General features: G+C 46.8%; 1 protein-coding gene and 1 long non-coding RNA gene across 8 annotated transcripts in view; one reads left to right on the top strand and one right to left on the bottom strand.

The window, feature by feature from the left end:
* Positions 1-421: 421 nt before the first annotated feature.
* On the top strand, positions 422-14,155 carry LOC309626311. 2 transcript variants are annotated; one of them, XR_014243107.1, is made up of 2 exons: positions 422-499; positions 2,300-14,155. It is a non-coding gene; the product is annotated as an uncharacterized lncRNA (long non-coding RNA). The 2 variants fall into 2 exon arrangements; XR_014243108.1 differs by lacking the exon at positions 422-499 and adding an exon at positions 518-1,817.
* A 447-nt stretch (positions 14,156-14,602) lies between these two features.
* WAC (WW domain containing adaptor with coiled-coil) overlaps positions 14,603-27,024 on the bottom strand; it is an 81,554-nt gene continuing 69,132 nt past the window's right edge. For 4 of the 6 annotated variants that reach the window (XM_082386873.1, XM_082386872.1, XM_082386874.1 and 1 more), the window contains 7 exons: positions 26,350-26,595; positions 24,844-24,966; positions 23,824-23,972; positions 20,559-20,677; positions 18,818-19,001; positions 17,479-17,606; positions 14,603-15,595 (listed from right to left, as the gene is read on the bottom strand). In XM_082386873.1, the coding sequence (XP_082242999.1) occupies positions 15,526-15,595; positions 17,479-17,606; positions 18,818-19,001; positions 20,559-20,677; positions 23,824-23,972; positions 24,844-24,966; positions 26,350-26,595 (1,019 nt within the window). In that variant the 3' untranslated portion in view covers positions 14,603-15,525. Of the gene's footprint in view, positions 15,596-17,478; positions 17,607-18,817; positions 19,002-20,558; positions 20,710-23,823; positions 23,973-24,843; positions 24,967-26,349; positions 26,620-27,024 lie in introns of those variants that run through there. The other 2 variants (XM_082386875.1, XM_082386877.1) reach the window with 2 other exon arrangements.

Consider the following 27,024-nt stretch of genomic DNA (forward strand, 5'->3'; position numbering starts at 1 on the left):
ACGTCCCCTCGGGGCATCCTTCGCTGCTGCACCATCCCTGCGGGGACGCCCCTTCACCTGTCTGGGGACCACTGGACGTCATGGCCCGAGCCTCTCCGGACGTGGCCCGTTCCAGGTCTCTGCAGCTCTGAGTCCTGCCGGGCGGGGCCCCGGCTCGCAGAGCCCAGGGCTGCGCACCACGCGGGCTGGAGAGGGCGGGGCAGGGCCGGGACACGGCAGCCTCAGCGGGACCGCGGCCCCGCTGCCCCTCAGCAGCGCTGCCCCCCTGGCCCGCCGCCCTCCCGGCCTGCCCCGGCGCTGGTCGCAGAGCTGGTGGCAGAGGTGGCAGGGGGCGGCGGCGGCGGTCTCCGCGTGACGGACCACACGGATCCGCTGCCGTCACCCCCGGGCGCCCCGGCGGGGAGAGGCCTCGCTGGCTGCACCCGGAGCCGCCGCCCAGGCCTGAGCTCCCGCGCACAGCCCCCGGCCCCCGGCCCCCGGCCCCCGGCGCGCAGGACGGGTGAGCGGGCGGCCCCCGGCTGCAGAGGCCACGACCCCAGGCGTCCCGTGGCGCGAGCAGGGCGCTCGTGACCCCCGGGCAGGAGGCCCGGAGCCTGTGACCAGGGCCGCCCCTGCCAGCCTCCCTGAGGGCCACCCGGCCCCGGAGGGAAAGCGCTCCTCCCCAGTGTTTATCCGGCACCGGCAGAACAGCTGGAGCGGAGGGCTCAGGAGTTCCCGCACGTCCTGCGGACCTGGGTTATGCGCGTGCGGTCAGGTCTCGCGCCCTCGTGCGCGGCGGCAACGTCCCCCTCCGCGGGGGCGGAGGCTTATTCACGCGGGGGCCGGCCGCGCGGGCGGGGACGCCTCCCCGCCTCCGTTTGCTCCTTCACTCCCCTCCTACCTTCCGGCCTTTTTATTTTATTCTATTTGACTTTAAATAGTATTTATTTGTGTGTCTGTTGGGCTGCGCCGGGTCTTAGTTGCGGCGAGTGGGATCTTTAGTTGTGGCTGTGGGACCTTTCGTTGCGGCGAGTGGGATCTTTAGTTGTGGCTGTGGGATCTTTAGTTGCGGCGTGTGGGATCTTTAGTTGCAGCGAGTAGGATCTTTAGTTGCGGCTGTGGGATCTTTAGTTGCAGCGTGTGGGATCTTTAGTTGCGGCGAGTGGGATCTTTAGTTGCAGCGTGTGGGATCTTTAGTTGTGGCGAGTGGGATCTTTAGTTGCGGCATGTGGGATCCAGCTCCCCGGCCGCGGATGGAACCCGGGCCCCTGCCCTGGGAGCGCGGAGCCTTAGCCACCGGGCCCCCAGGCCAGTCCCCCTTCCTGCCTTTCTGGTGGGCTTCTGGAGGCTTCCGAGCAAATGCCCCGCGTCCACGACCCCCCAGAAGAGGCCTTCCTTTCCCCTGGGCCCCGACCCTTCTGGAAAGGCGGGCTGGGTTCGCGCCGGGAAGCCCTCGGCTGCTCCGACTCTGCTAAGCGGCTGCGGACGCCGTGGAGAAACAGGCCTTGACCTCGTCACCGACCCTGAGCCCCGCTTCGTTCGGCTCTCCTTGCGGGCGGCGGGGGCGTCTGCTCGGCCGGCGGGGCCCCTGGCTCAGGCAGCGTCGGGCTGGCGGCCCCACAGCCCGTCACCCACACGGGGGCGGTTCCGAGAGGGAAGGTCGCGGTCCCCGGAGGCGCCCGCGGCGGAGCTGAGCCGCGCTGCCCCGGGCGAGCCTCGGTCCTCGGCGCCGGGAAGGGCGCTGACTCCCGCTGCTGCCCCGAGCCGCCCCCGAGCCGCCAGCCCGGCCGGATGCAGAGGTCCCGCAGCCAGGGCCCAGCAGGGCCCACAGCGCCAAGGCGGGCTTTTATTCTCTCCGGAGTAACCAGCCTCGCTGGGCCTGGTGGGCAGGTGCACGGGGTCCCTGCCTCCCCGAGGGCCTGGGGCCCTGACGAGCAGCGCCGCGTGGTCACGCCCCTGCCCCCACCTGCCCAAGGCAGGACCCCTCCCTGGCACACGCACACACACCCGCGCACACACGCACACAAACACACACACCCGCACACCCGCACGCACACACGCACGCGCACACACGTGCACACACACCCCATTCCCCAGCGGACCCACCTCACCCGCCAGCATCGTGCCCCCCAGACCCCCTCGAGGGCCGCAGGGACTGAGCGGTGGAAATGGGGCCCTTCCACCCGATCCCGGGCCCTTCGTGGAGGCCACGTCCCGCCGTGCCAGCGCTGCAGGTGCCCCAAGCGGCCCTGCGCCATCCACAGCCGTGTCCTGGGAGCAACCGGGGCCACCTCCCACCTCTCTCCTTCACTCTTCCCAGAACCGCGGGGTGACCCCCGTCCCCCAGCATCCAGCTCACCGAGCAGCGAGGTCGGCCGCCTTCCCAGGGCTCCCGGCGTCCTGCTCCCGTCACCGCCCAGCCCCCAGCCCCTCGCACCTGGACCTCTGCAGTAGCTCCTAAGGGCCGTGCTTCTCCCCTCACTGCACCCTCGTTCGGTCTGTTCTCGGCACACAGCCCTCCAAGATGTAAGCGCGATCTGCGCCAACCAAAACCCTCCAATGGACCCGGCTCACTTGTCACATGCCTGCAGGGCCCCACGTGATCCGGACCCGCCACCCATCCAAGCTCATCTCCTGCCCGTGCCCCTGCCCATCACTCCGCCTGCCCCACGCCAGGCCTGCTCTAGGCGGTGGGCCTTTGCCCGGGCTCTTCCTCTTCGTGATGTCCCCAAGTCTTGGCTCCGTGTCACCGCTCTACCATGCTGACCCCCCAACACACTATTTAAAGTGGCAACATGGGGCTCCCCTGCGGTCCAGTGGTTAGGACTCCGCACCCCCACGGCTGGGGGCACGGGTTCGATCCCTGGTCGGGGAGCTCGGATCCCACGTGCCATGGGGTGCAGCCAAAAAAATCAAAAGACAAAATAATTTTAAAAATGAAATAAAACAGCAGTCTGTTCCTGCACCACCTACACATCTGGATTTTCTCATCCTGCTCTTCTTGTGCTTTATTCACATCACTTATCACCTTCTAACTCACCACGTAATTTACTTAAGTGTGATGTTTACCATTTGTTGTCTGTTTTCCCGTGGAAGCGTGCACGTTCCAGCGGGCAGGGGGTTTTCAGTTCACTGATGTGTCCCAAGCGCTGGGGGAATTTTCTGGCACACGAGAAGATGCTCGATTAATGTTTGCCGCGTGAATGGGCAAAAAGAATGTCACCCTTTACCAACAGACACTGCGGCTCGTACTGGGCCCTGAAGCTGCCCTGCCAGTGCCGCCGGGACCCCCAGAACCCATGGTGGAAACCCCCTTTCCTGCTAGCTCGTAGGTGTGTCTGCACCTCAGCGGTGACTGCACAACTGGGATTAAACCGGCATCACCGGTTTAAGCCAGAGACGGAAGAAAATACAGTAAGTCCCCTACATCCGAACAAGTTCCATTCCAAGAGCGCGTTTGTAAGTCTGATTTGTTTGTAAGTCCAACAAAGTTAGCCTAGGTACCCAACTGACACAGTCGGCTATATACCGCTGCTTTCACGCTCGCTTCCGAACATCCTGGGCTTGAAATAAAGATGCCGCACTACTGTGGTCTGCACAGTCCTGCACAGTAAAGTACACAAAAGCACGACCACTTGCAGAGGATGCACGCACGTGACAACGTACGCCAGAGACGTGAACTAACTCACGTGACTGGACACGCGAACGCACATTGGCATCTTTGAGAGCTCGCGACTTGAAGGTTCGTGTGCAGGGGCCGTACTGCACGAGAAAGGGCAGGAGAGCCCCCTGGGGGTGGCGTCCCCCGTGCGGCTCCCCGCCAGAGAAGCAGAGGGTGGGGAGGTGGCTTGGTCCGGTTCACAGGCCTGGCCTAACTCCCAGCCGCTCCACCGCTACCTGGGCGGGTGGAGGACAAGCGCCCCGCAGGGTCGTCACAGCGGCCACGGAGATGATCTTGTGCGACACCCCAATCTGTAGTAGGGACTTGATCGATGACTGAACGCAGTGGCGGCCTTTGTAGCCCAAGCAGCGTGGCTGCATTTGCCTCGCACGTTGGTCCGGCGTCTCTGAGGCTCATCACTGCTGTCTGGGCACCACCGGCTCGGCTGGTAGCTACCCCGCAAAAGCAACATCCTGGCCTCGTACATGCACTGGCCTGGAACGGAAAGCTGAGAGATCAGAGAAGTGCAGGGCACGGAGCAGTCACTTATACAAAAGCAACCAGGTAGTTCAGTTTGCTAATCCCCTTCATGGCTTCTCACCACAGGACGGTATAAACGAAGGCCCGATAGAGGGTGAAGCAAATACACACGTTCCTGGTTAAAATGAAACATCCACAGGTGGTAAACTGCTCCATCAAACTCATATTCTCTTCCCCTTCGGGAAGATTTTTCAACTTCCTTCCTCTTCAGGTAGAGAAAGTCCCAAGCTTTGTTTCTAAAGCCACCACGGTACTGCTCACAGGTCTGCAAATACCGGACCCTGTCACTCCCCAGCCTCTCTCTTCGGAAAAGAGAGAAACCTGTTTCATTCTGTAGATTTGGCTTCTCCTGGCTGGGCTCTGCTTCCTTCTGTTCCCCCTGGGGTCTGAGCAGAAAAGCAAAGACCAGATCGAAGCCGGTCTAGCCCATCATCCGCCTACTGAGGTGACTTTCCCCGCTTTTAAATTCTTGCCAACTCCTAAGAGATACAAACCCCACTAACAATAATGCCTGCTTTCCCCAAAATTAGGTAGATAATAAGTACCATCGCTTTAGCACCTTCCGTTACATCCATCATCTCACATTTAATTGTCACAATCACCCTTCAAAGCAGGTCACACAATCCCCGTGTTACCCGCGAGGAAGCTCACACTCCCCAGAGCTGGTTTTCACAAGGTCTCGGAGCTAGAAAGCCACAGGGTTGAGACGTGAACTCAGGTCTGTCTGGATTCCCTTGCACTGATTGTCCTGGCTGACCATTCGGTGTTCCCAGCAGAGATTAATCGCATCTCGCCCTGGGCTGTAAACCTAGCAGGTAAGGAAAGCCAGGTACCCAGGTGCCAGCTGACTCTCAGCTTGTCCCTAATATCCTCTTGGGGTGCGGCCGCCTTAGTTTCTTCATCTTCCAACCCAGACCCTACTGAGAACAGAGAGCCCAGCCCTGAACTACACTGTGAGTTTCTTGCAAGCCGGGAGCTTCGTGCCCCTGATCTAGGCGCTAAGCGTTCATGGTTGTTGAACTAGACCTTGGACTCCTTGCCCGTGATCTAGTCATTTTTCCCAGTTCATCCAGGGTCCCACCCTCAAGGACCAGTGCTGCTATCATCCCCTGGCTGGCGTCTTCCTGTATAAACAGATCCCCGTCCGCCTTGGGCGACTGTCCCCCTGGACTCCTGACCTGCCCCATCCACCGGCCGGCGCTCTCATCAAATGGCCCACTTCCCCGTCTCCTGTTTCCAACTAGCCCACTTTGTTCCTCCTCCAATCCAGTCGCCAGCACGGCGGTCCTGGCACATTTGACACTCAAGCCCACTCGCATGATGAGAGTGGGTGGTGAGTAGAACCCCACCAGCCAAAGCCTTTGGATTTTTCAGGGTGGACAGAGAAGGGTAGGCAGATGGCTTCCTGCAACAGCCCAGCACGTCCTTCCTGCAGCTCCTGTGTTGCTCAGACGATATCCTCCCGTGTTCCTTCCCTCTGTCCCAGGCACTACCCTAGACTGCTCCCCTCCACATGGACAACTAAGTGTTCTGTCCATAGGGGCATCAGAAGAGTGCCCTCGAGGATGTCTTCCAGCTCTGAAACCTCCAACTCTACGATTTAAACACCAAACAGTAAACCTACAGCCAAAGAAATAGCCAAAAACAGCCAAGGAACTGCTGTGCCCAAGGCAGGCATCTCATCGGATGCAAATCTGAGCTGCTCTCACGGGCACTGCTTACCATCTCGACAGCTCCAGAACCAACAGATCCAACGCGACAGTGAGAGTTCAGATGAAGGGGGAGAGAATTTAGCAGAGGGTGTGATTGCTTCCAGTTAAGGGGTAGGGGGTTTACTCATTCAGCAGACCTTTATTAAGCACTTACGTGCCAGGCCCTATTCTAGGCGCTGGGGACACTGCCGGAAACAGACGAGACACATACAGGCCCTGCCTTTGTGGGGTTTACTCCTCAAGTGGTGGGAGAGAAGCCACAAAGACATAACGACTGAACCTCATGAGGATGTGCGGTCCTGCTCTGAGCACGAGGCGGCTGTCCCCCTCCCTAACCTGAAGAGGAGCCCCTGACCGCCCAACACACAGGTAGCTCTGGGAAGCAGCTGGGCTTGGGCAGAGGCAGAGAGGTTCTCAGCGGGAGAAAGCCAATGGGGCCTCGATGCTGGGGAGAAATGGATGACCACGGCCGCGGGGCGCGCCTCGTGCGTTGCATCGGGCACGTGCTAAGGACTTTCCGAGCATCGTCACGATTGTCCTGCCCAGCAGGCCCTACACACGATTGACAACATCGAGCCTCCTTGAGTCTATGGCAAGTCAGCTTTGAAGGGGCAGAGCCTGGATTTGACTTCAGTAGGTCAAACTCGGAGACGGTGCTGACTCAATATCCCCGCAAAAGAAGTGTGTTCATTAAAATTTAAGTGCTCCGCCATTTCCCCCTTCCTGTCTCTTCAGGGTCTGCTCGCAGTTCTAGCAACTTCTCTGAAAGCGTAACCATCCTCCTCTCCCGCCCCAGCCCTAAAGTGTCTGGGGGACCTTCCTGCGGGTTTGGATGATCTGCCTGAAGGCAGCCCAACACCGCCACCTAGTGTCACCAGCGGGACGGCCCAGCCCGCCCCGTGCTGAGATCTGCAGGTCCTGATGCCGCTTCAAACCCTTTTTTTTTTTCCTGACAGTGAAAGAAGATGCTTATTGTAAAACGTTCAAGTATGCTTGTCGAGAATGACTCTAAAAGCCCACTTACACAGTGGAAAGCCAAAGCAGCCCTGATCTGACCTCCATATGGATGTTTCTCTAATTTTCCTTAACTCCCAAACCCCACCAAATGGTATGTGTTCTTGTGATAGTGTTATTGGTTATGGGAGGTGCTACCCTTATCTGTGGGAGAGTCACGCTGCAGTGTGGAGGGTAAGGGCTGCAACGTCTACCACTGACTTCCAGATGGTCTGCGGGGAAGGGAGGGAACGGGGCTATGACAATGTTAGTGACCGATTCCGGATGGTAGCACACAGCTGTCCGTTGGACAGTTCTCTTCACGTCTCACATGTCTGACATTGTGCAAAATCAAAAGCCACAAGCATCACCGGGACGGGTGAGGAGAGAGGCCAAGCATGTTCCCAATGTCAATATCCAGACTCAGGAATGGGGACCGTGTGTGCCCTTGCGTGGGACTCCTCGGGGCCTGTGTGTTGCTTACGGGCAAGTCGGACCCTGGGGGACTGGATTCCAGCCAACAGCCTCAAGGGCAGCCTCGCACCTTCTTAGAGATCAGTGACTTTCCCTGCTTGGTAAGCTCAGTGGAGCCAACCAAACAAAATATGGGAAACCCTGCACGGCATTAGACAGAAGATGGTGGGCATGACTGACTGTTCGGAAGCAGAGAGGGTGCAGGGAGCGGGGTCTCCCGCTGGCCTGCAGCACAGGCGCTGGTTTGAGCTGACTCGTCTTTTTTTTTTTTTTAAGATTTATTTATAATTTATTCATATTTGGCTGCGCTGGGTCTCAGTTGCAGCACGCAGGGTCTTCGTGGAGGCGCGCGGGCTTCCCTCTAGTTGTGGCGTGCCGGTTTTCTCTCCTCTAGTTGTGGCGCGTGGGCTCTGTAGTTTGCGGCACACAGGCTCTCTAGTTGAGGCGCGTGAGCTCAGTAGTTGTGGCGCGCGGGCTTAGTTGACCCGCGGCATGTGGGATCCTAGTTCCCTGACCAGGGATCGAACCGGCTTCCCCTGCCCTGGAAGGCAGATTCTTTACCACTGGGCCACCAGGGAAGTCTCAGAGTTGACTGTCTCTTGAGCTCAGTTTCTCTCTCTCCCGGTTGTTACACCGGTGCCGCCGCTCCAACCCCTCTCAATGCTGGACACAGTTTTCCTTGTAGATGCTCACTTTCCGTTCTTGATCAGCTGACATTCCTTTTCTATTTCTACACTAAAGCAGGAGAGGAGTCAGAAACAAAATGGAAAGTAACAATAGTCGAAGGGACTCAGGGAAGGGCCCCGAAGGGTAGGCTGACCCCTTCTCCGGTGGGGTTTGGGGCAGAGGACACAGTGCGTGTGGGAGAGGAGAAATCCTCCAGGCTCCTGATGGGACCATGTGAGTCAGAGGTTGCGTCACCCCTGAAGTTAATCGCGCCCGTCACCCAAACATTCTTGCTGTGGACAAACCCCGAGCTAAAGTAAAGGGTTAAAAAAGTGTGCCACTTCTTTGCGTAATTGGAAGCACCGCCGAGGGGGGACACAGAGGCAGGGAGAGGGCACTTTGCAAGCGAGCTTCATGCCCGGATCCCCATCCTTTCCCTCCAGGCCTGTGGCGCGGGTCCCCTAACTGAAGTCATGGACGGAGCCCGTGAAAGTGCTAACTGACAGGGCGCAGGAGGCCGGTCCTGGTCGAGAGAGGGTCTGGCCGGGCGGCCTGCCCGCTGCCTTTCCTTCTAGTCGTGTCCGGGGCAGGGGAGACTGGCCTGGGGACTTGTCCACGTTTTTCTTAACTAGACATTTGGTAGGGCGACAATGCTAGTCAGATATGCAGAAGTGTGCTGATGAATACTTAACAACAGGCCCGGGGGGGTAAGTAAAGCCTGGTTTGAGGGTTAGTCCATTTCCACGGTGTCCATATTACCACCGTGGCCAATTTCGAGCTGCCAACGTGCAGTCATTAAACACAGAGCTGGGAATAAATGCGCACAGTTGCACAGCCAGCGCCCTTGAGCTTGGCTTCCGCGCATCACTGAAAACCACAGTAGTATTTCCCAAAGAGCACTGGAAGTAACAGAGGTGATAAAAGCGTCTTTCTGTCCACGAGGCTGTCCGGGACGGCTTCGCGTGCTGTGCCGCTGAGCCTCACGCCACGTGGGGCCTGACGTGCCGCCTCGTTCTCCCTCCTCACGGCTCAGCCCAAAGGTCACGTCTTAGGCGAGGCTTTTCCAGGCTCTGTGATAGACCCCTCGCCTCCCTTCCTTGTAGGTCTCTGATTTATTACCGTGTTTTGTTTTCTTCACAGCAACTATTTCTGTATGTATCAGGCATTTTGTATTGAATTCTGAATTTTTTGTGCATTTACGTTTTCAAATTGTTTATGACTGTTTCGCCTTGGCTGGAGCAAGCGCTTCACCTGCCCATACAGAGCATCTTTCTATCGATCAGCCTCCTGTTTTCTCCCTGCTAAGAAGCCAATGACTGCACTTGAACCTCCTCCCATGTCCTTACCCCAACGTTGCCGCGCTTCCCTACATCACGGGCCTCGTGCCCCGCCTTCTGGGGTCGCAGGTCTAGGTTGCTTCCACATCACCAGTGGTGCTTTCACCACCTTCTCCCTCCATCTCTTGGTTAGATTTTGTCAGTTATTGCTTTCTTCAAGGTCTCTGACCCTTTTATGTTTGGGAACGTCTGCTGTCTTTATATTTGAACAACTTACTAACTGTAACATTTGGGTCAGAGTACAGCTTCTCAGACATCGGTTAGAACTTCATAGACGGCGCTGCATCACATCCTGCCAGGAAGCGTTGCTGAAATTGGCACACTTTCTCTCGTCCCTTGTTCTGCTCGAGCTGGTTATTTGCTTGCTCGCTCTCAGGTCCGTTTTCCTCCCGTTTCTTCCCGTCTCAGGGCTGCCGAGCGTGTGCCGGGCTCTCCTGCCGTCCTGCTTCTGGGTAAGCTCTGCCGAAGCGGGTCGAAGCAGAGGTGGGGAGGTGGGCCTTCTCCCTCTCCCCGCAGCTGGCATCTTCGTCAGTGGGCTCGCCTTTGCCTTGGACCGGCTCCCCGGGCGGGAGCTGCCCCTCTGTCCGCCCTCCAGGTCGCTGCCCCGCTGTTCCCTCCAGTCAGGCCTGCCTTGGTTTACCCTCCGCCAGCTTCAATTTCCCTCCTTTGGAAACACCCAGGGTGACTTCTATCTTCTGGCTGGGCCCTAAGTCAGGGGTGATTGGATGTGCTGAACTCCACCAAAATTTTCTATCCGCTTTTCTCTCCAGCACCTTTCACAGATTATAGGACAGGTTTGTGATTTTTTCATTGTTTTGAGGTTTGTGGAGGAATATATTGGCTCTTCAAATACTTTTGTTTTGTTAAGAATTGGGGGATATTTCATCAGCTATCTTATGCTGTAATTCCATCATCAGTATTTTACATAATATCTTTGCAACCCTTGTGCTTGTCAAACAGGTAAAGAGAGATGGAGCCTGAGATTCTGCATTGGCATTTTAAAAATTAGAGCTTCTCCAACCATGGAACTATCTTCTGCTTATCACTTTTAACAGTTTTAGCTCAAAAAGATGATAAAATGTCAAGGTATCAGAATGGAAAAAAAAAAAAGTGAAATTTAAGGAAGTGGCCTGTTGATATTTCACAATGACTCTATTCAAGCTCTCCTCTTTAATCATGAATTCTTTTAGAATAAAAATGTTTGAATGCATTACACTTAAATATTAAATACAAATTTGAGCAATCCTACAAAGAGTTAAAATGTTTACTTCACTCATTCATGCAAAAATATTTGAGCATACACTAGGTGCTGATTTTTCTAGGTGATGGGAATACACAATAAAGAAACAAACATTATTGTCCTTGCATTCTGCCTTTTTCATCCAAGGTTAATAACCCTGGAACTACCTCAACAGGATGAGAAAACTTGAGGTCACAACACACCCACATAGGCTGGTCAAACTGGGCAATTAAACAGTAGGCACACGAAAAAAAGAAAAAGACGCCTGTTTATGAAGTGCACCCAGTTGCAAAAGCAGGGAATTCTCACCCCCCAGCTGTTCTCCTCTAGGGTGGATGTGTGTAATAAAGATGCTCTTCCATCAGCGACACATCTCAGAACGTAGTGTGTGTTTTCTGCCTACAACACCCGTCCTGAAAGAAGGATCTGGTTGGATGTCAAGACATCATCTGAACCAAAGACATGGGCCCAGCAAACCTTCCCTCCCTGTGAATCTGGACCCAGTCTCCAACCCCACTCACCCAGCCACGCGCCCTGCAGAAGCAGGGCCAGTTTCTGCGGGTCCATCTCCCCAGGCTTATCCCATCAGAAGTAGCATCTTGCTTCTCTGCGGCTTATTTAATCTTAAAATGTGTTCAAGTTGACTACCTTGCTGAGAGCGAGCGAGCGAGCGAGCACATTTCATAATGCTAGCAATTAAAATGGGTTTGGAGTTCGGTTTTGGTAGCCAATTGATTTCTTAAAAGGAAAAAAAACAAAACTAGTTGCTGTTCCGTTCCTATCTCCCAAGGCGAGAGGACCAAAATTACAACTTGAAGAAAAAGCTCCGTAATCTTTGTCGATCAATCCTCTTAAATTGATTCTGTCCATGGCCCCTTAACACTCGTAATTCATTCAGTAACTGTCTTCTGAAGAACGCCAGCGCGCAGGCATAGAGAGTGGTGTTCTGATTTGGATGGGAGGTCGGGGAAGGCCTCTGAGAAGAGACTGCACGGGCGGCCGGCTAGGTGCGCAGGCCTCTGGGAACAGGGCTTCCCAGGCAAGGGACCGGAGGACCCTGGGGGACTGCCTGCAGCGAGCAAGGGAGGAAGCAGACACGAGACAGCGCCGACGTTCGCGGCTTGAGCACAAAAGCCACGGGGCAGCTCTGGGTTTTGTTGAGCGTGACAGCACGGAGAGCAGGCTGTGCACGTGCGCGCAGACAGGAAGGCAGGAGGCCGTGGCAGCGCCGGCGAGGGCCGGGCTGGAGGGGCAGATGTGGGCAGGGGCTCTCAGGCCCAAAGCACATCGTGAAGGCAGAGCACGTGTGAGAACAGAAACGTCTGGGTCTTGAGCAACTGGGGGAACCGCGGTGTCGGCCCCTTAAGACGGGGAACAGGGAAGGATAAAAGTCTTAAGCGCAAGAGCTCCTCTTTTTCTTAAGAGAATTTGCCATGCATGGTAAGGCAAGTGTTCAACTAACTTGTCGGGAGCTCAAGGGAGAGACCAGGGCTGGAGATAATCTGGGTGAAACTGACCTAAGAGTGGGATTCTTAAAGCCGAGGGCCTGGACGAGCTCACCTAGGCAGGATGCACTTTTAGGGTACTCCCAAAGCTCAGAATCAGGGGAAAAGGGTACAGCAAATCCTAACAGGACCCAAAGAATCCCAACTCTAAGCCAAGTTTTTCACTAAAACAGTGCAATTAAGAAATTATATGAAACAAGACTGGAACACAACCATTTAAAAATTTTGTAGTAACCTGGTATTTTACGTTTTCTTCTCCAAACGCATAAAATTATGCACTCTTTCAAAACAGACTGTTCTGAAATAACTGCACAATGTAGTCAAAACATATTTATTACTTTTCAGTGTCATTTTGTACACTCCAGTACAAATACAAGAATATAGCCATATTTACAGGTATTGAAAAGAAATCCGTATATTCAAACCCCACATCTAAATACAGTAGCTTTAAGTCCTGAACTACAATAGTTCTGGTTTGCAGTGAATTACTTCACGCCCTGCCCCCTCCCCTTTGAAATAATCCCTTGAAGTTAAGGTTGTGTTTAAAGACAACAATCGATTGTTTCTGAAATGGATTCACAATTAATTCTTTGAAAAATTTTAAGCACCTCCTTTCCAAGATTTTACAACTGTGAAGCAGATACATAAAATCTGGAAGATAAAATCACTCATTTGGGCTATTAAAAGCAGCATAATGTCTTTAAAAAGGGCTGACAGAGTTTTCAGTGTGCTTAAAATCTGGAGATATAGCCCAAGTTCTAAAATTAAAAGTTAGTCAAACTAGTTAAACAGAAAACAAAGGGGAAAAAGACAGGGAGGCTGGCTCCTCGGGGATAAGACTCTAACAGATCCACCTTCACAAAATACATTTTATTACAACATCAGTTTTTAAGGTTTGAATGTAACACCACTCATGTCCCTTTTAAAACAGAAAAATAAAAACCCTGAGGTTTCCCAGGGGCTATTTGCATTTCTAGTCTCAAACTATCTGAGCCAAGGTGTCCACCAAAATGAGATACATGCTCAAAGCCACGGCAACAGGACAACTAGATAAAGAATATTCTGGGATACTATGCCTATTTTAATAAATATTCCCTGGTTACCTCAAGAAGGTTAGTAGCTGGACACCATGTGTGTATTAAAGTGCAGTATTTAAAGTAATTCACTACAGAATAAGTGAATCAAATATTATAAAAATACTTCCACAAAATTTTTAATTCTGTTTAAAAATTCACCGGGAAAATTTCAAATTAGGCATCACATATGTGTATGTGAGCAGTTCCTTTAGGGATATAAACATTTTTAAAAGTCAAAACAATAAGGTGACATAGATCAATAAACAATTAGCAAATCAAGTTCAAAGTTAGCTTAAATCACAAGTTGCCATCTGACTGGGAAACATCTGCCTACTACATCATCTCTCCAGAAAAGATACAGGACTACATCAGTAAGGGTTCTAACTTAACATAATTCTCCAGAGTTTCATTTACATGCACTAATCAAGTCCAGCAAATATCAACAATCTCACAGGTATTAACATTTCATGGCGATATAATTTATAAGTTATTTTTTTCTTACATTTTAAAAGTATCCTCAAGTTACAATTAAAAAAAACATCAGTTTCCAGTATGACTTTGAATTCCTAGTTACACTGGAACATTTTTGTATCTTAGAAAGTATCATCCATACTGTTGCTTACAGTTTACCTTTTTTTAAATTTATTGAAAAATCTGAGCATTATCTTCTATGCTTTAAATATGCTTAAAGCACAAGAGCAATTCGGAATTTTAGCATCCCAGAATGTAGAAACAATGTCTAACATCACAAAATAAGCCCTTGGTGCTGGCAGTTCTGAAAGCCCATGAATACATCTGCCTCAAGAGGAAAAAAAGTCTCTAAATTGGGTAAGTTAAGATTTTGAAATTAGGAGGTTTTTCAGCATAAAGAAACCCTTGTGATCTGATTTAATACTGGCAGCGTCATGCTAAGGCCATGTGACCAATATTTTAGCAAAGAAAAAAAAAAAAAAAGCCAAGGTAATTTTATAGTAGCAATAGTTTCTTTTTTTATTTTAATATACTTTCGGAAACAATATACAAAGCTGAGCTTTCCCACCATTTCCAGGTAACAGCAGGAAGCTCCAATTACACAAATTTAGCGTTTCGTGATGGCTAAGATCAGCAGTCAGCACCAGACTTGAACAGTCAGCTACAACACAATCATCCTTGAGAATGAAATGTCATTAATAGCAAGACAGGTAAACCAGGGTTTAACAAATGACAACCACTTGGGAAGTGACTTAATCATTCTTGTTGAATTTCATATTTCATTAAATATTCTTATACACAATTTCCTGTTAATCGCTTTAAACAAAACCTCCCTTAAGGAATTATTTCAATTAAGTATAAATGTTCAACAAGAATAGTTCTGACAAAGAATCCCCAGGTAGTTCAAATTCTAATATGCATTGACCGAAAGGTAAAGAAAAATAACAATTTTTGTTTGTTTTAACATGTTTATTATAACAGATACAATTCACATCTGACTAGCTGTTTCCTCTTCCCCCCCAACCATGTTCATTGGGCCATTTCCTTATATTTGAGCCATCAATGTACTTTCAGCACACATGCCCAGCAGTACTTTTAAGTCCATTCTTACAGGGTGCAAATGGATTTCAATAATTTACACAAACAAGTGGGTTATGCTCAATCACTGCAGTTTTAAGCTACTGTACACAGGAATGAAAAGGTTATAGAAAAGTGCCATAGCAACAGTGCCTTAAGAAAGGAGGAAAAGAGGAGCCTTAAAAAATGGATAAAATCAGATCAAGGATTTCAGAGGGAAATGGAACACACGGGAAATGAAAAACATTTCTCTGCAAAACAAATGGAGAAGCACTGCTCTTGATCAGGTGCAAGTGTGGAAACAGTTGTTTCATGGTATTTTGTACACTGCCCATATGGTTCAAAATTGTATCCTTAGACACAGATCGCCTGGCGCTTGCACTGAATTTTTTGAAAATGCAAGATTTCTGAATGATAAATTAACCCCCCAAATTTTTCTTTAAAAAAGCTAATTTTGCAGACAGGTTTACATGTAAAAGGCTAGGTATTTAGCCACCTCAGCATTGATTAGTTTTGGATGTCTAAGCTCTGTTACACATGGCTTCCCATGGCTTCACTCTACAAAACATATTTACAACGTGAAGAATACATCTACAAGAAATCTACATTTCAAGGGTTTTACAAATCAATCTTGTATCTTTCCCCTGAATTGAATCTCACAGACCCCCACCCCTTGTCATTTCCTTTGCCCAGCTTAACGGTCCAAAGTCTACTTAAATGCAGCTCAAAAATGTTAAGACTGGGCAACAGATTTACAGTTCTGTTCTCAACACCATGTGCAATTATTCACATCTTCACACCATGAAGGAATTCTGATTTTTTAGCTTTTCGAGTTCCTTAATTTGTTGTCTCAAAAATAGTATCCTGAAAAATAAAAGAGGGCATTAGAACCCATGTGGTCATCATTATAAATGTTACAGAAAAACCAAACTTTTAACTATAAAAATAACTTTACAAAGAAAATGAGTAACTACTAGTTAAAACGAAGTAATTTAAAACTGATTAGTGTAGTTAGGACAAAATCACCATTTGAAAATATTACATATATTAAAGTATCAGGATGACAAAAGTTAGAAGGTTTCCTAGTTTTCTAAAACCCGTTCTCAATAATTAGTTTGAATATAATGACTGACTTAAAAGGTAACTGTTCACTGTATCATCACCAGACACAAGAGGCAGCAGATAACATGAGATAAACTTACACTGCATGTTTTCTGGACCACAATATAGTAAGCCTAGAATTAATGAGCGGCAAGAGGCTAATCGTTTCTGAACAACAATTCTCAACATAAATGTAGGTTCATAAAAATGGAGCAAAGTCCAATTGACATGTATATCTAAAACAAAAACTAAAACACAAATTCCACAGCTAACTCGATTTCCATGAACTCTGTTAACACTGTTCCTCTTCTGACCCCTTTCTTCTGCGAACTACGACGATTACTGCTTTGATATAGCATGGTATCTGTGTACAGTCAAACATGATACATGACATATGACTGATACGATACGTGACTGTTCAGTAAGCTGCTGTAACGAGTATCGCCTGCTTAGCAAGCCAAACTAAAGTTAAGTTTTATGTACGTCAGAACTACTTTCAGAGCAATCCTAGAGTAGAAAATTCCCAACTGATATTCAACAAGTACCTCCAGACATTTTAGTAGTTGAAAGGTTAGATAAAAACTCACTTTTCCAAGTTTACTATAAATCCCAACTTGGCATTTATTAAATTTTTGTGATTTCATGACAAGATTAACTCTACTTATTGACCCAGTCGCTCAATATAGACAGGAAGTGAAGCCATTGAAAGTTAAGTCCTCGATTTTGTAATAGGCATTGAAAAAAATATCTATACTATTTAACATGATATAGAAATCCTACTTGAGTAAGATACTAGATTAAGAAATATGAGACAGAGGGGCTTCCCTGGTGGCGCAGTGGTTGAGAATCTGCCTGCCAATGCAGGGGACACGGGTTCGAGCCCTGGTCTGGGAAGATCCCACATGCCGCAGAGCAACTAAGCCCATGTGCCACAACTACTGAGCCTGTGCGTCTGGAGCCTGTGCTCCGCAGTGGGAGAGGCCGCGATAATGAGAGGCCCGTGCACCGCGATGAAGAGTGGCCCCCGCTTGCCGCAACTAGAGAAAGCCCTCGCACAGAAACGAAGACCCAACACAGCCATAAATAAATAAATTAAAAAAAAAAAAAAATATGAGACAGAGTTTAAGTGAAAACAAGAAAGCAGATATATATCATTAAACTTCCTGGACAACTAAGTTCTTAATGCAATTGCCAAGGGGTCTATCCATGCTGCGAGGACACCGCAAACAGTGACGTTAATTTCAGCTGAAATACGTGCCCTCAGCAGGAGAGCGCTGCTCCCAACCGGACAGGGGGCTCCCGGTAACCGGCTGCCGGCAACACCCCGCTTTTTAGGTAAAACATCACTGGCACCGTGTACTGTCATGACGCAAGAAAAAAAGTCTAACAATGAAGCATTTACCACGGGTGAAGAGAAATAAAATCTAGATGCTGCTACCATTCGCCGGGAGTATTATCAAATTATGAAAACACAGTTTACAGTATCATGGAATGATACTGATGTATCAGAGAACTTTAAATTTCAGAAATGAAATTCGACTTAACGTTCTTTAGTCCAATTTAAGATCTAATTATTTTAAGATATATAATTTTTAGCATTACCTAAAAAAAAAACAGAAAAGAATTCATTTCAGTGAAAAGCTTACCTTTGCTCTCGCAAAGTTGCTTGAATTTCACATACTCGGACTAAAGATCTTAAATTTTTTAATTCAGTACAAATTTCTGACATATGAACGCTTCCCATGTTATGGGCTTCCTCTCGCAATCTCGATGCCTGTAATTAAAGAAATGAAAATCTCATGAAATATAAATCATATTCACATACAAAAAATAAAACATTAAATTTGAGTGTAACTTTACACCAAGGTTACAGAGTAAATCTTTTCCTTTAAATTCACAAAAATGCTCATGAATCTAAGGGGGAAAATGATTTTCTTTTAAAAAACTGTCTCTAATGGTGGAAGGTGTTCACTTTAAGATTTCCCCTTCAGGTTTCCTTGGGGGGATAGTATTTCCCATCTCACAGTAGTTTCGTGCTGGGATAGAAGGACTCATGATTTGTGGTTAAATAAAGATGCTGGATCAGCCAAAGCAAAGTTCAGGTATTAACACTGATAAAAGGGCCTATTGTATCCCTGTATCAAGAGATACACAATGTATTTCCGTGAACTTACAGAACATTTCAGATGGTTAGTCATCTGATAAAAGGGAAAAGCCAATGGCAGTAACTGCAATGTCCTAAGGTCCCTCATCCCAAAGCAGAAGTGTTTCCTAACTCCAGTAGCTAGTCTGGAGGGAGAGTCATATGATTAACAGTACAGCTGAACCTTGAACAACAGATTTGAACTGTGCAGGCCCACTTACATGTGGATTGTTTTCAATAAACACCACTGTACTACATGATCCACGCACGCTTGTGTGAACCTGAGGATGACGGACTCCGGATATGGAGGGCTGACTGTAAACCGTACTCGGATTTTCGACGACGTGGAGGGTCGGCCTCCCAACCCCTGAGCTGTTCAAGGGTCAACTGCACTAACAGGTTCTAAAGCTATCAGAGTGGCCGGTTGAGTAGAAAAAGCACAATGGCTTTGAGTCATAACACTGCAGAAACTGGGTGACCCTAGTGTAAATCTATTTGGTCTTAAAGGCCTCATTAGTAAAATGGAAAACTCATTATCTGCACTGGTTAGTAGTTTTAAAAAGTGGAGAAAACAAACATAAAGCACTTAGCACAGAGCTAAATGCTGAGCACTTGATAATGGGGGCTATACTGATAATTAAAATATTTTATGTGAGACCACAACAAGTTACCTCACAAATATCCACATCGAATATTTTATAAAGTGACCACAGACAATCTAATTAGAAGTCAGCTGTTTTACACACAGCTTGAATCCTCTGGTCCAGATTAGACCTTCTCAGCGTAGAATTCAGTTGCCGGTCATCCAAAGGTTAAGCATCTGCTGTGACCACGTAACGTACCTGCCTCTCTGCGTGATCTGCAGGCCACCCCTGAACATGTTTGATGAGGCTTTCATTGAAGTGTGCTGCTAGCGTAGGTGTGAATGAACACGTAGGACGGGCAGAAGAGTTCTGTGGTACGCCTGTTGCATTTGAGGCATTACTACTGGAAGTGTGATTGGGACCAGGTGACGGACTTCTCTGGCTGCCGGAAGAGAAAACGCAGTTGAACGTGTAGTGCGTTTACAAGTGGCCTCTGGGTGTCCTAGACACTGTCTGTCAATACCTGTCATTAATTTAAAGGTACACAAATTCCTAACAAAAATTTATTATTTTAACATCAAATAAACAGAACTTAAAATCCGAAGTATACTTACATATCGTGTATTCCTGATACACTTTTGGGGGGTTACAAGAGCCCCTTTAACACTAACGTCAGAGTTGAATTTAAAGTATCAGTACTCTCCCAAATTTGACAGCAGAACCTGTTGACTCTGTATACTACAAACACTAACAAGAATGTAACTAAGCAATGGTCACATTTGAACAGTTTTCGATATAAGGCACGTTATTCTACCTTAAGTACATGAAGATATGGAGGGGGAAAAAGTACACTGTCTTTGTTCAATATCAGAATAAAGTGCTGAATCAGAGGGTGAAATAATGTGAAGCAAAATAGACTTTTAATTGCAAAACAATGAATGAGTTTAGTGGCAAAATAAGACCAAAAAAAGCAACACTCTGAGGTTGCTTATCTTCTTCTAAAACTGTATGGCTAGGGCTAGGATTTGGGGATATAAATAATCACCCAAGTTGATTTCCTACCTGCTTCACATCAGTTATTTCCAAAAACTAAGTCTCCCAAAGGATGAAGCATTTTCACCACTGAGGATATTTATAATTATACTGCAGCCTCTAATGCCAATTTAAAAGGAGAATTTCCCCCAAACGTTCTGAGCAACGGCAACGCTGCTAGCAGACAGCTTCCCAAAGCGATCCCTGTAAAGGGAACGACGCTCATGTGCATGTATATGCTCCGCAACGCTTGTTCAGACAACAACAATAAAAACAACCGCTGAATTATGCTGCCACCTCACAACAAGAAATAAAAATAGGAAAGTCAATCAAATGAAAATCATTTAAAGTTAATTAACCAAGAAAACCGACAACACAGTACAGCTCTACACAATACAGCTCTATGTCTGACAAGCAATCCGTATAGGGTCAGAGTTGAGGCTATTATTAGGAAAGACACACACGCGCGTGCGGACACACACACCAGTTGTAAAATACTGGCCCAAGTTTTAGATGTGAGATATCTGGCTTTATCAATACATTCAAATCTAAAACTGCTATTAGGAAGTTAAAAATGGTATCATTTCCAACTAATGAAGGAGTATAAAATCATGTGCCCTCTACAAGTATCATATATTATTACTCCCATCATATTTCACCAAGTAAAATTCTAAAGAAAGAGCCACTTTCTTCAAATTAACCCAGGATTCATTACTAGAAACAATCTACTTATTGTAGTAAGATTTGCCTTTGTAAATTTTATAATACAAAAAACTATGGTTAAGCTATTCATGGATTCTTCCAAGATCAAGTTCTACTACATATACATATATATATATATATATATATTATACACACACACACACACACACACACACACACACATATAAAATAATATCCAAACAATACGGCAATATGCCACATTAAGGAAAAAACAACGTGGCCTCAACACACAACATCAACTTACTTTGAGCGCTGAAGACTTCGAGGAGAGACAGGTTCATGACCTTGCTGCTTGTCAGCAGTTACAGGCTGCTGTGTGGCTGATTGTGAAACTGGTCCTTGCTTAACTACCGGAGTACTAACCTGAAACGTCAAAATCTGGTGAGACAAGGCTTCTGCCACAGAGACAAAAAGCATGAAAACTAGATAAGAACGAAAGTTCTACCAATGAAATTATTTCTGTTATTATTCTGTTATCTTCCCAATTATTTCTCTTCAGTGATTTTTAAGGTAACAAGAGTAGTCCTAACTGTCCTTACCTAATAAGATTAGTATTAGTGATACAGACACATGTAATCGTGTAAACTATTATCATTTAGGGCCGAAATCCACATACTTCTCTAAGTCTAGTTAGTAATCTTAAACACTTTATAATCTAGAGATTTAAAGAAGTAGAATCAAATGAGTTTCCAAAGGTCATGTAGTTAGAAGAAAGTTTTGAGACTTAGATCTAGTATCATAAAACAGCCCTGAGCCAAAAAATTACTTAGCAAACCAGCATAAGAAACTAGTTCTCCTGATTTTGAACCCAGTTTTCTTTCCAGTACACTATATAATACCTCTTCTGATTTACTGTTATTTATTTACTGTATCAATAAAAATAAATACGTTACCACATCATACAAATACAGCTGCTCAAATTTCAACCACATATGAAGAGAATGTATATGCCGGTCTATCAGAGAATGAGCTACGGCCCATACATAATTCAACTGGAGTGGGCTTCAAAGAGATGTCACCCTATACAGGCAGACCAAGAGGTCCATGACTGCAGTGGGGACACATATAGTAGGGTGGCCAAAAAGTTCATTTGGGTTTTTCTGGAAGATGTTATGAAAAACCCAAACGAACTCTCTGGCCAACCCAGTATCATTCACATTCAGACACGACAGAGAAAAAACAAGCAGTCAAAGGTGGAAGCCCGAAATTAAGGCACAAAGGCAGACAGAGGCACCTGTGATTAAGTCTCACCGCTTGGCAGCAGAGGCTGTTATGCGGTGGGGGGGAGGGGGGGATAATTAATATCGCCCCCCAGCGACTCTGGTTAGCACTGCTCCTTCTGAATACAGAAGAGCACGCTCTTTTATAAAGAATATTTTGTGAGATCAAATGTCCACTTACTTTTAAAAACAACTCGTAAGTTTTTAATGCAAAAAACTGAGAGCCACCTGCGTAAAGGATCTGAAGTGGCAACGTTAGGACCGACGGTACACCCAACACTGCCACCCACGCCGCGTGCTCTCAGGACGCCACCGCAGGACGAGCTGTAAGCTCTAAGGATAAGGTCTCTGGTGCTAGAACTCACCTTGTAATTCTTCTCCCATCAAATACAGGCAAACAATAAAGAACTGCACAAAAAACTAACAATTGTGACTCAAAATTTAAAAACTTAATCTAGACTGACCCCAAAACACACACAGACCAACGGTTGACGTAGGGAAGATAAGCCAACAGAAGACCGAAGATCCGGCCCACCATCCAGCTCAAGCTGTTTCAATACATTTTTATTTTTAAGCTTCTGCTTATGATTTTATTTGAATAAAGAGTTCTTTGGCATGAAAGTCTGAAACAGCCCACTGTTTTACAACTAAAAAGAATTTCCTCCTATAGTTACCATTAAGAGTTAAAAAAAAATTAAACCTGTACATTCCAACCTCCAAATAGCTCAAGTTTTCCTGGTGGTGTGCTACAGAGCAAAGAACAAGCGTGACGGGGAACTGCTTCTGAGTCAGTGCGTGAGACTCCAAGGACGTAACATCAAGCTGGCAGTCGCACGGTCAGGTCCTGGCCACAGCCCAGCAAGAACATCAAGCTGGCAGTCGCACGGTCAGGTCCTGTCCACAGTCCAGCAAGAAGAGAGACCAGCAGCTTCTAACTGTGCTCTGAGGAGCCAAGCATGTACGATTCTGCCTGGACAACCCGGCAATGTAGCTTAGTATTAATAAAATGGGTTCTGTACTCAGAAAGACCTAGGTCTCAAAATCTGACTTGACCACAAAAATCAGACTTAACGGAAGATTTCATTTTCTATTAAATGAAGCAAATAGTAGCTGATGTGAAAATTAATACATATAAAGCTCTTAGCACAGAAACTGACTCATTTCTATAATTTGTAGAGAGGTGGATGGACCTAGAGTCTGTCATACAGAGTGAAGTCAGTCAGAAAGAGAAAAACAAATACCGTATGCTAACGCATATATACGTAACCTAAAAAAAAAAAAAAAAGGTTCTGATGAACCTAGGGGCAGGACAGGAATAAAGATGCAGACGTAGAGAACGGACTTGAGGACACGGGGAGGGGGAAGGGTAAGCTGGGACGAAGTGAGAGAGTGGCCTGGACATACATACACTACCAAATGTATAATAGATAGCTAGTGGGAAGCAGACACATAGCACAGGGAGATCAGCTCGGTGCTTTGTGACTACCTAGAGGGGTGGAATAGGGAGGGTGGGAGGGAGACGCAAGAGAGACGAGATATGGGGATATATGTATACGTATAGCTGATTCACTCTGTTATACAGCACACCACTGTAAAGCAATTATACTCCAATAAAGATGTTAAAAAAAAAAAAAAAGTATGGAGAAAATCACTGGAAAAACATGTTCTCTGATATCTCAGTCTAAAAATTCTACAAATATTAAGACTCAATTAGTATACCTTCTTTATCCACAAAGCCAATTAAGAGAAGAGAACCAGGGGCTTCCCTGGTGGCGCAGTGGTTGAGAGTCCGCCTGCCAATGCAGGGGACACGGGTTCGAGCCCTGGTCTGGGAAGATCCCACATGCCGTGGAGCAACTGGGCCCGTGAGCCACGGCTACTGAGCCTGCGTGTCTGGAGCCTGTGCTCCGCAGCAAGAGAGGCCGTGACAGTGAGAGGCCCACGCACCGCGATGAAGAGTGGCCCCCGCTTGCCGCAACTAGAGAAAGCCCTCGCATAGAAACGAAGACCCAACACAGCCATAAATAAATAAATAAATAAATAAATTTATAAAAAAAAAAAAAAGAGAAGAGAACCAGTGTATAAAAGTGGCGCAGATGCAATTCCCTCCTCCAAGCCCTCGATCAACTGAGAGTCTAACCTGAACCTATTCTCACTCACCTGTCATTCATCCCACCACTACCTCATTCCCCAAAGAGGGCTTCTTCTCCAATACATATTCTAAAACATTATGAAACTTGCTTTAACCAGAAGTGGTTTCTTCCCCAGTTTCCCGCAAAGGCGACATACCTTTGGCTGTGATGCAACAGGAGGAGTACTAGCCAGAGGCTTGACAGGGACTGCGTTCGTCTGAGGTGTGCTTATTCTCGGAGACACGTACGATCTCGGGGATGATGCGTCAGACGTCAAAGACATCGGAGACTGATTAGACGGCTGGGCTGTGGAGAGTAAAATAAACCAAAACCCGCTGTAGTTTATGTGCAGGAGATCTTTACATCTCTCCACATGCCCCACACCCCCAAAGAGAACAGCTATCTGAAAAAGTCAGCATCTAAGCACTCGCTGGGGTCACAATGACCAACTGAGCTGCTGAGCGAGACCAGCACGCCCAGTGCGGCCCCCACTAGGTCTGCGAACATGCTCCCCGGAAGGCCTCATCTCACCCTCGCTGCTTCTTTCCCACCCTACCAGGAGGCCTGACCGTCCCCCTCAGGTCCCCGCCTCATGAGACCACCCAAGGGCTGGCAGCCCTCACTGCACGCTGCGTCAGTGGGCCAGGCGTTCCTGCTCACTTTAGCAGCTTTCTGCACTGGGGCTGGGGGCAAGCCAGGCAACCCTCTCATTTCCCGTTTGCTCCTCTGTGTCCCTTCCCCACTGGGTACCTGCACGGAGAAGAGGGCTGGCTAAGTCAAGGCAGGACTTGAGCATTTCTACATCCTCTGGTCAAAACCCATCTAACACCAACTTGAAGCAAACTTCAACTCTTAAAACAGATCCAATGATTCACAAAGATTGAGGGTATATCATAGTTTATTTTAGCTTTGGAGTAAAGTATCTCACTAACGACTTAAATGCTGAATATATACTATATTGCAGATGTGATGGCAACGGTGTAAGATATATGTCAAAAGCCTGTTTCATCTAAAAAGGTAAAGAAAAATACTACTTGTATACAGCAGTGTTAACAAATCAAAATAAAATCAATATCATAGCTACGCTCTCTTCAAAGACTAAAAAAAAAAATCTGCTACGAATTCCACCTGCCCCCCACCAAGATACAATTCTAGAGGTATCTAAGAATATAAATACCTTGTGTAGAGAGCTGAGCAGCTTGAGAAATCAGAGAAGTTATGTTGAAAGCAGATGGTCCAGCAGTAAGAAACTTATGAATTATAGACTGCAATGAGGCTTGGGTCACAGCTGCTGTAAGAACTATAAACATATTATATCTTAAATTCAAATAAAAACACAGTGGCATATGTGGTATTAGTTACAACTTGAAAACTCAAAAGGAACCCAGAAAAAATCTGGAGTGTTTCCATACTAGAACTCCCAAAATAAAAGTCTAGAAGATAGGAGTAATACAATGAGCCTAGAGATGTGAAGTGATCTGAGGCAGAGGCAAAGACATTTAATGGGTTTATATAATAAAACAGTAGAGTTTCCTTTACAGTAAAGTTTAGGTGTCCAGTTAAAGGAAACTCCTCTATGAGACTTTTAAAACAGCAAAGAGTATTCACCGGAACTTCTGATTATACCAGAAACCTATCGTACATAGGCAACGTACTTAGTACATTACTTGGAATTAACTGGATAAACAGCAGTTATTTCATGCGATTGCATTATTAGACCAGCTGAGCACTCAAACCCTACATCAACACTCACCCACAACAAGCTTTCAAAAATGGATATTAAAAATCTGGGTACTTTGGAATACCATGTATTTTTGAAGCGTAAGATCTTTTATTATTGACATTTGCTTAGGCTATCATTTCTTCAAAATGTTTAAAAGCCCCACTTTGCCCAGTAAAATGTTCACCTATCAAGAAATGCTGAAGAGAATAAGAATGGAAGATTAATGACCAACTAGCCTAAGATACCTCCATTTTTAGGATAAAGGAAGAATTTAACCACTTATGTGGAAGTGTACACAAACAAAATTTTGCAATGTTCATAAGGCTTAAATGTTTCAATCTGAATGGTTTACGAATTAAAAACTACATCCACTTTTATTCAGACTTCTTTGAGGTGGCTGCCCAAATACTTTAGCAGTACACTGAAAAGCAAAGTTGGAATTAACAATGCAGTTAACTAGGAAAAAGAGCATAATGTTACCCATTACTTCCCTTCTCAAAATTGTTTAAGTAGTTTAAGAACTACCTGAATTCCTATTCTTAGTAATTAGCATATTTTAAATATTCCAAATAATCATTTACCGATATACATGAGATTTCTTGAAATATGTTAGAAACCAGGTGTTTTCATATCAGTTTTAGCAAATATTCTTTTTTCTGTTTTCACTTAAAAAGAAAAAAAAAAATCACCATATACATTAAGCTGACGGAACAGTTATCTCCAGTAACTACCAGGTACACAGCAAGTCTTGAAAAATATACAGAAAATCCAAGTATTGCTAATTCAATTACAGTAACAAAGACCTTAAAAGCTATGGGGGATATAAACTCCAAAGCATGAAGTTCAAATGTGAATTTCAAAATGAAACAAAGACCATTCCTATATTGGGGATTTTACGAATTACGTAATTTTGCACAATGCAGATGAACTTTGTAGAAATTATCACAATGAAAACTCTACCTTCGTTTATCTTGGATATGTCCACATTAGAATTGTTGAGTTGCAGCGTGGCTTGCAAAGCAGGAAGCAACTGTCTGAGCAGATTTGGGTCCTGCAGTAACGGAGGTATTGGTGACTGGGGGACAGGAGAGACAGGCATTGCTGAAGCAGAGGCTGGAGGGGCAGGCGTGGGGTTCAGTCCAGAGGCAGAAGACGTGGAAGGAGTTGTGCAAGAGTGTGACACCGATTTGTCTCCTGATGTAGATTCTAAATAAAAAGGAGATAATAAAGCTGAAAAACATTACTTCAATAGAGGAAACTGGAACCAACATCAAACAAGCAACACCCACGTGGCAGGCACCTAACTCAAGTAACCTCATTTAATATTTATAAGGTAGCACAGAGGGGACTCAGTAAATATCTGGCTGACTAGATATGAGGAAGACATTTCATATCCTGATTTCATAGATGAGAAAACTGAAAAAGATTACATAACTTGCTTGAAGTCACAAAACCTGGCAAGGCAGTGACTCTACCATACCCATGTCTGAGTCTCACAGCACCACACTCTACTAGTAATGCTGTCTCAAACACATGCACAAGCACACCTTCTTGTATTGCGTTTTGCCTTTATTGCATTTTGCAGTTGCTGCCTTTTTCTTCTCCCCCGGCCCGCCCAACAAATTGAAGGTTCTG

This window comes from Balaenoptera borealis, assembly GCF_965194805.1.
Source record: "Balaenoptera borealis genome assembly, chromosome: 3".
Taxonomy (NCBI): domain Eukaryota; kingdom Metazoa; phylum Chordata; class Mammalia; order Artiodactyla; family Balaenopteridae; genus Balaenoptera; species Balaenoptera borealis.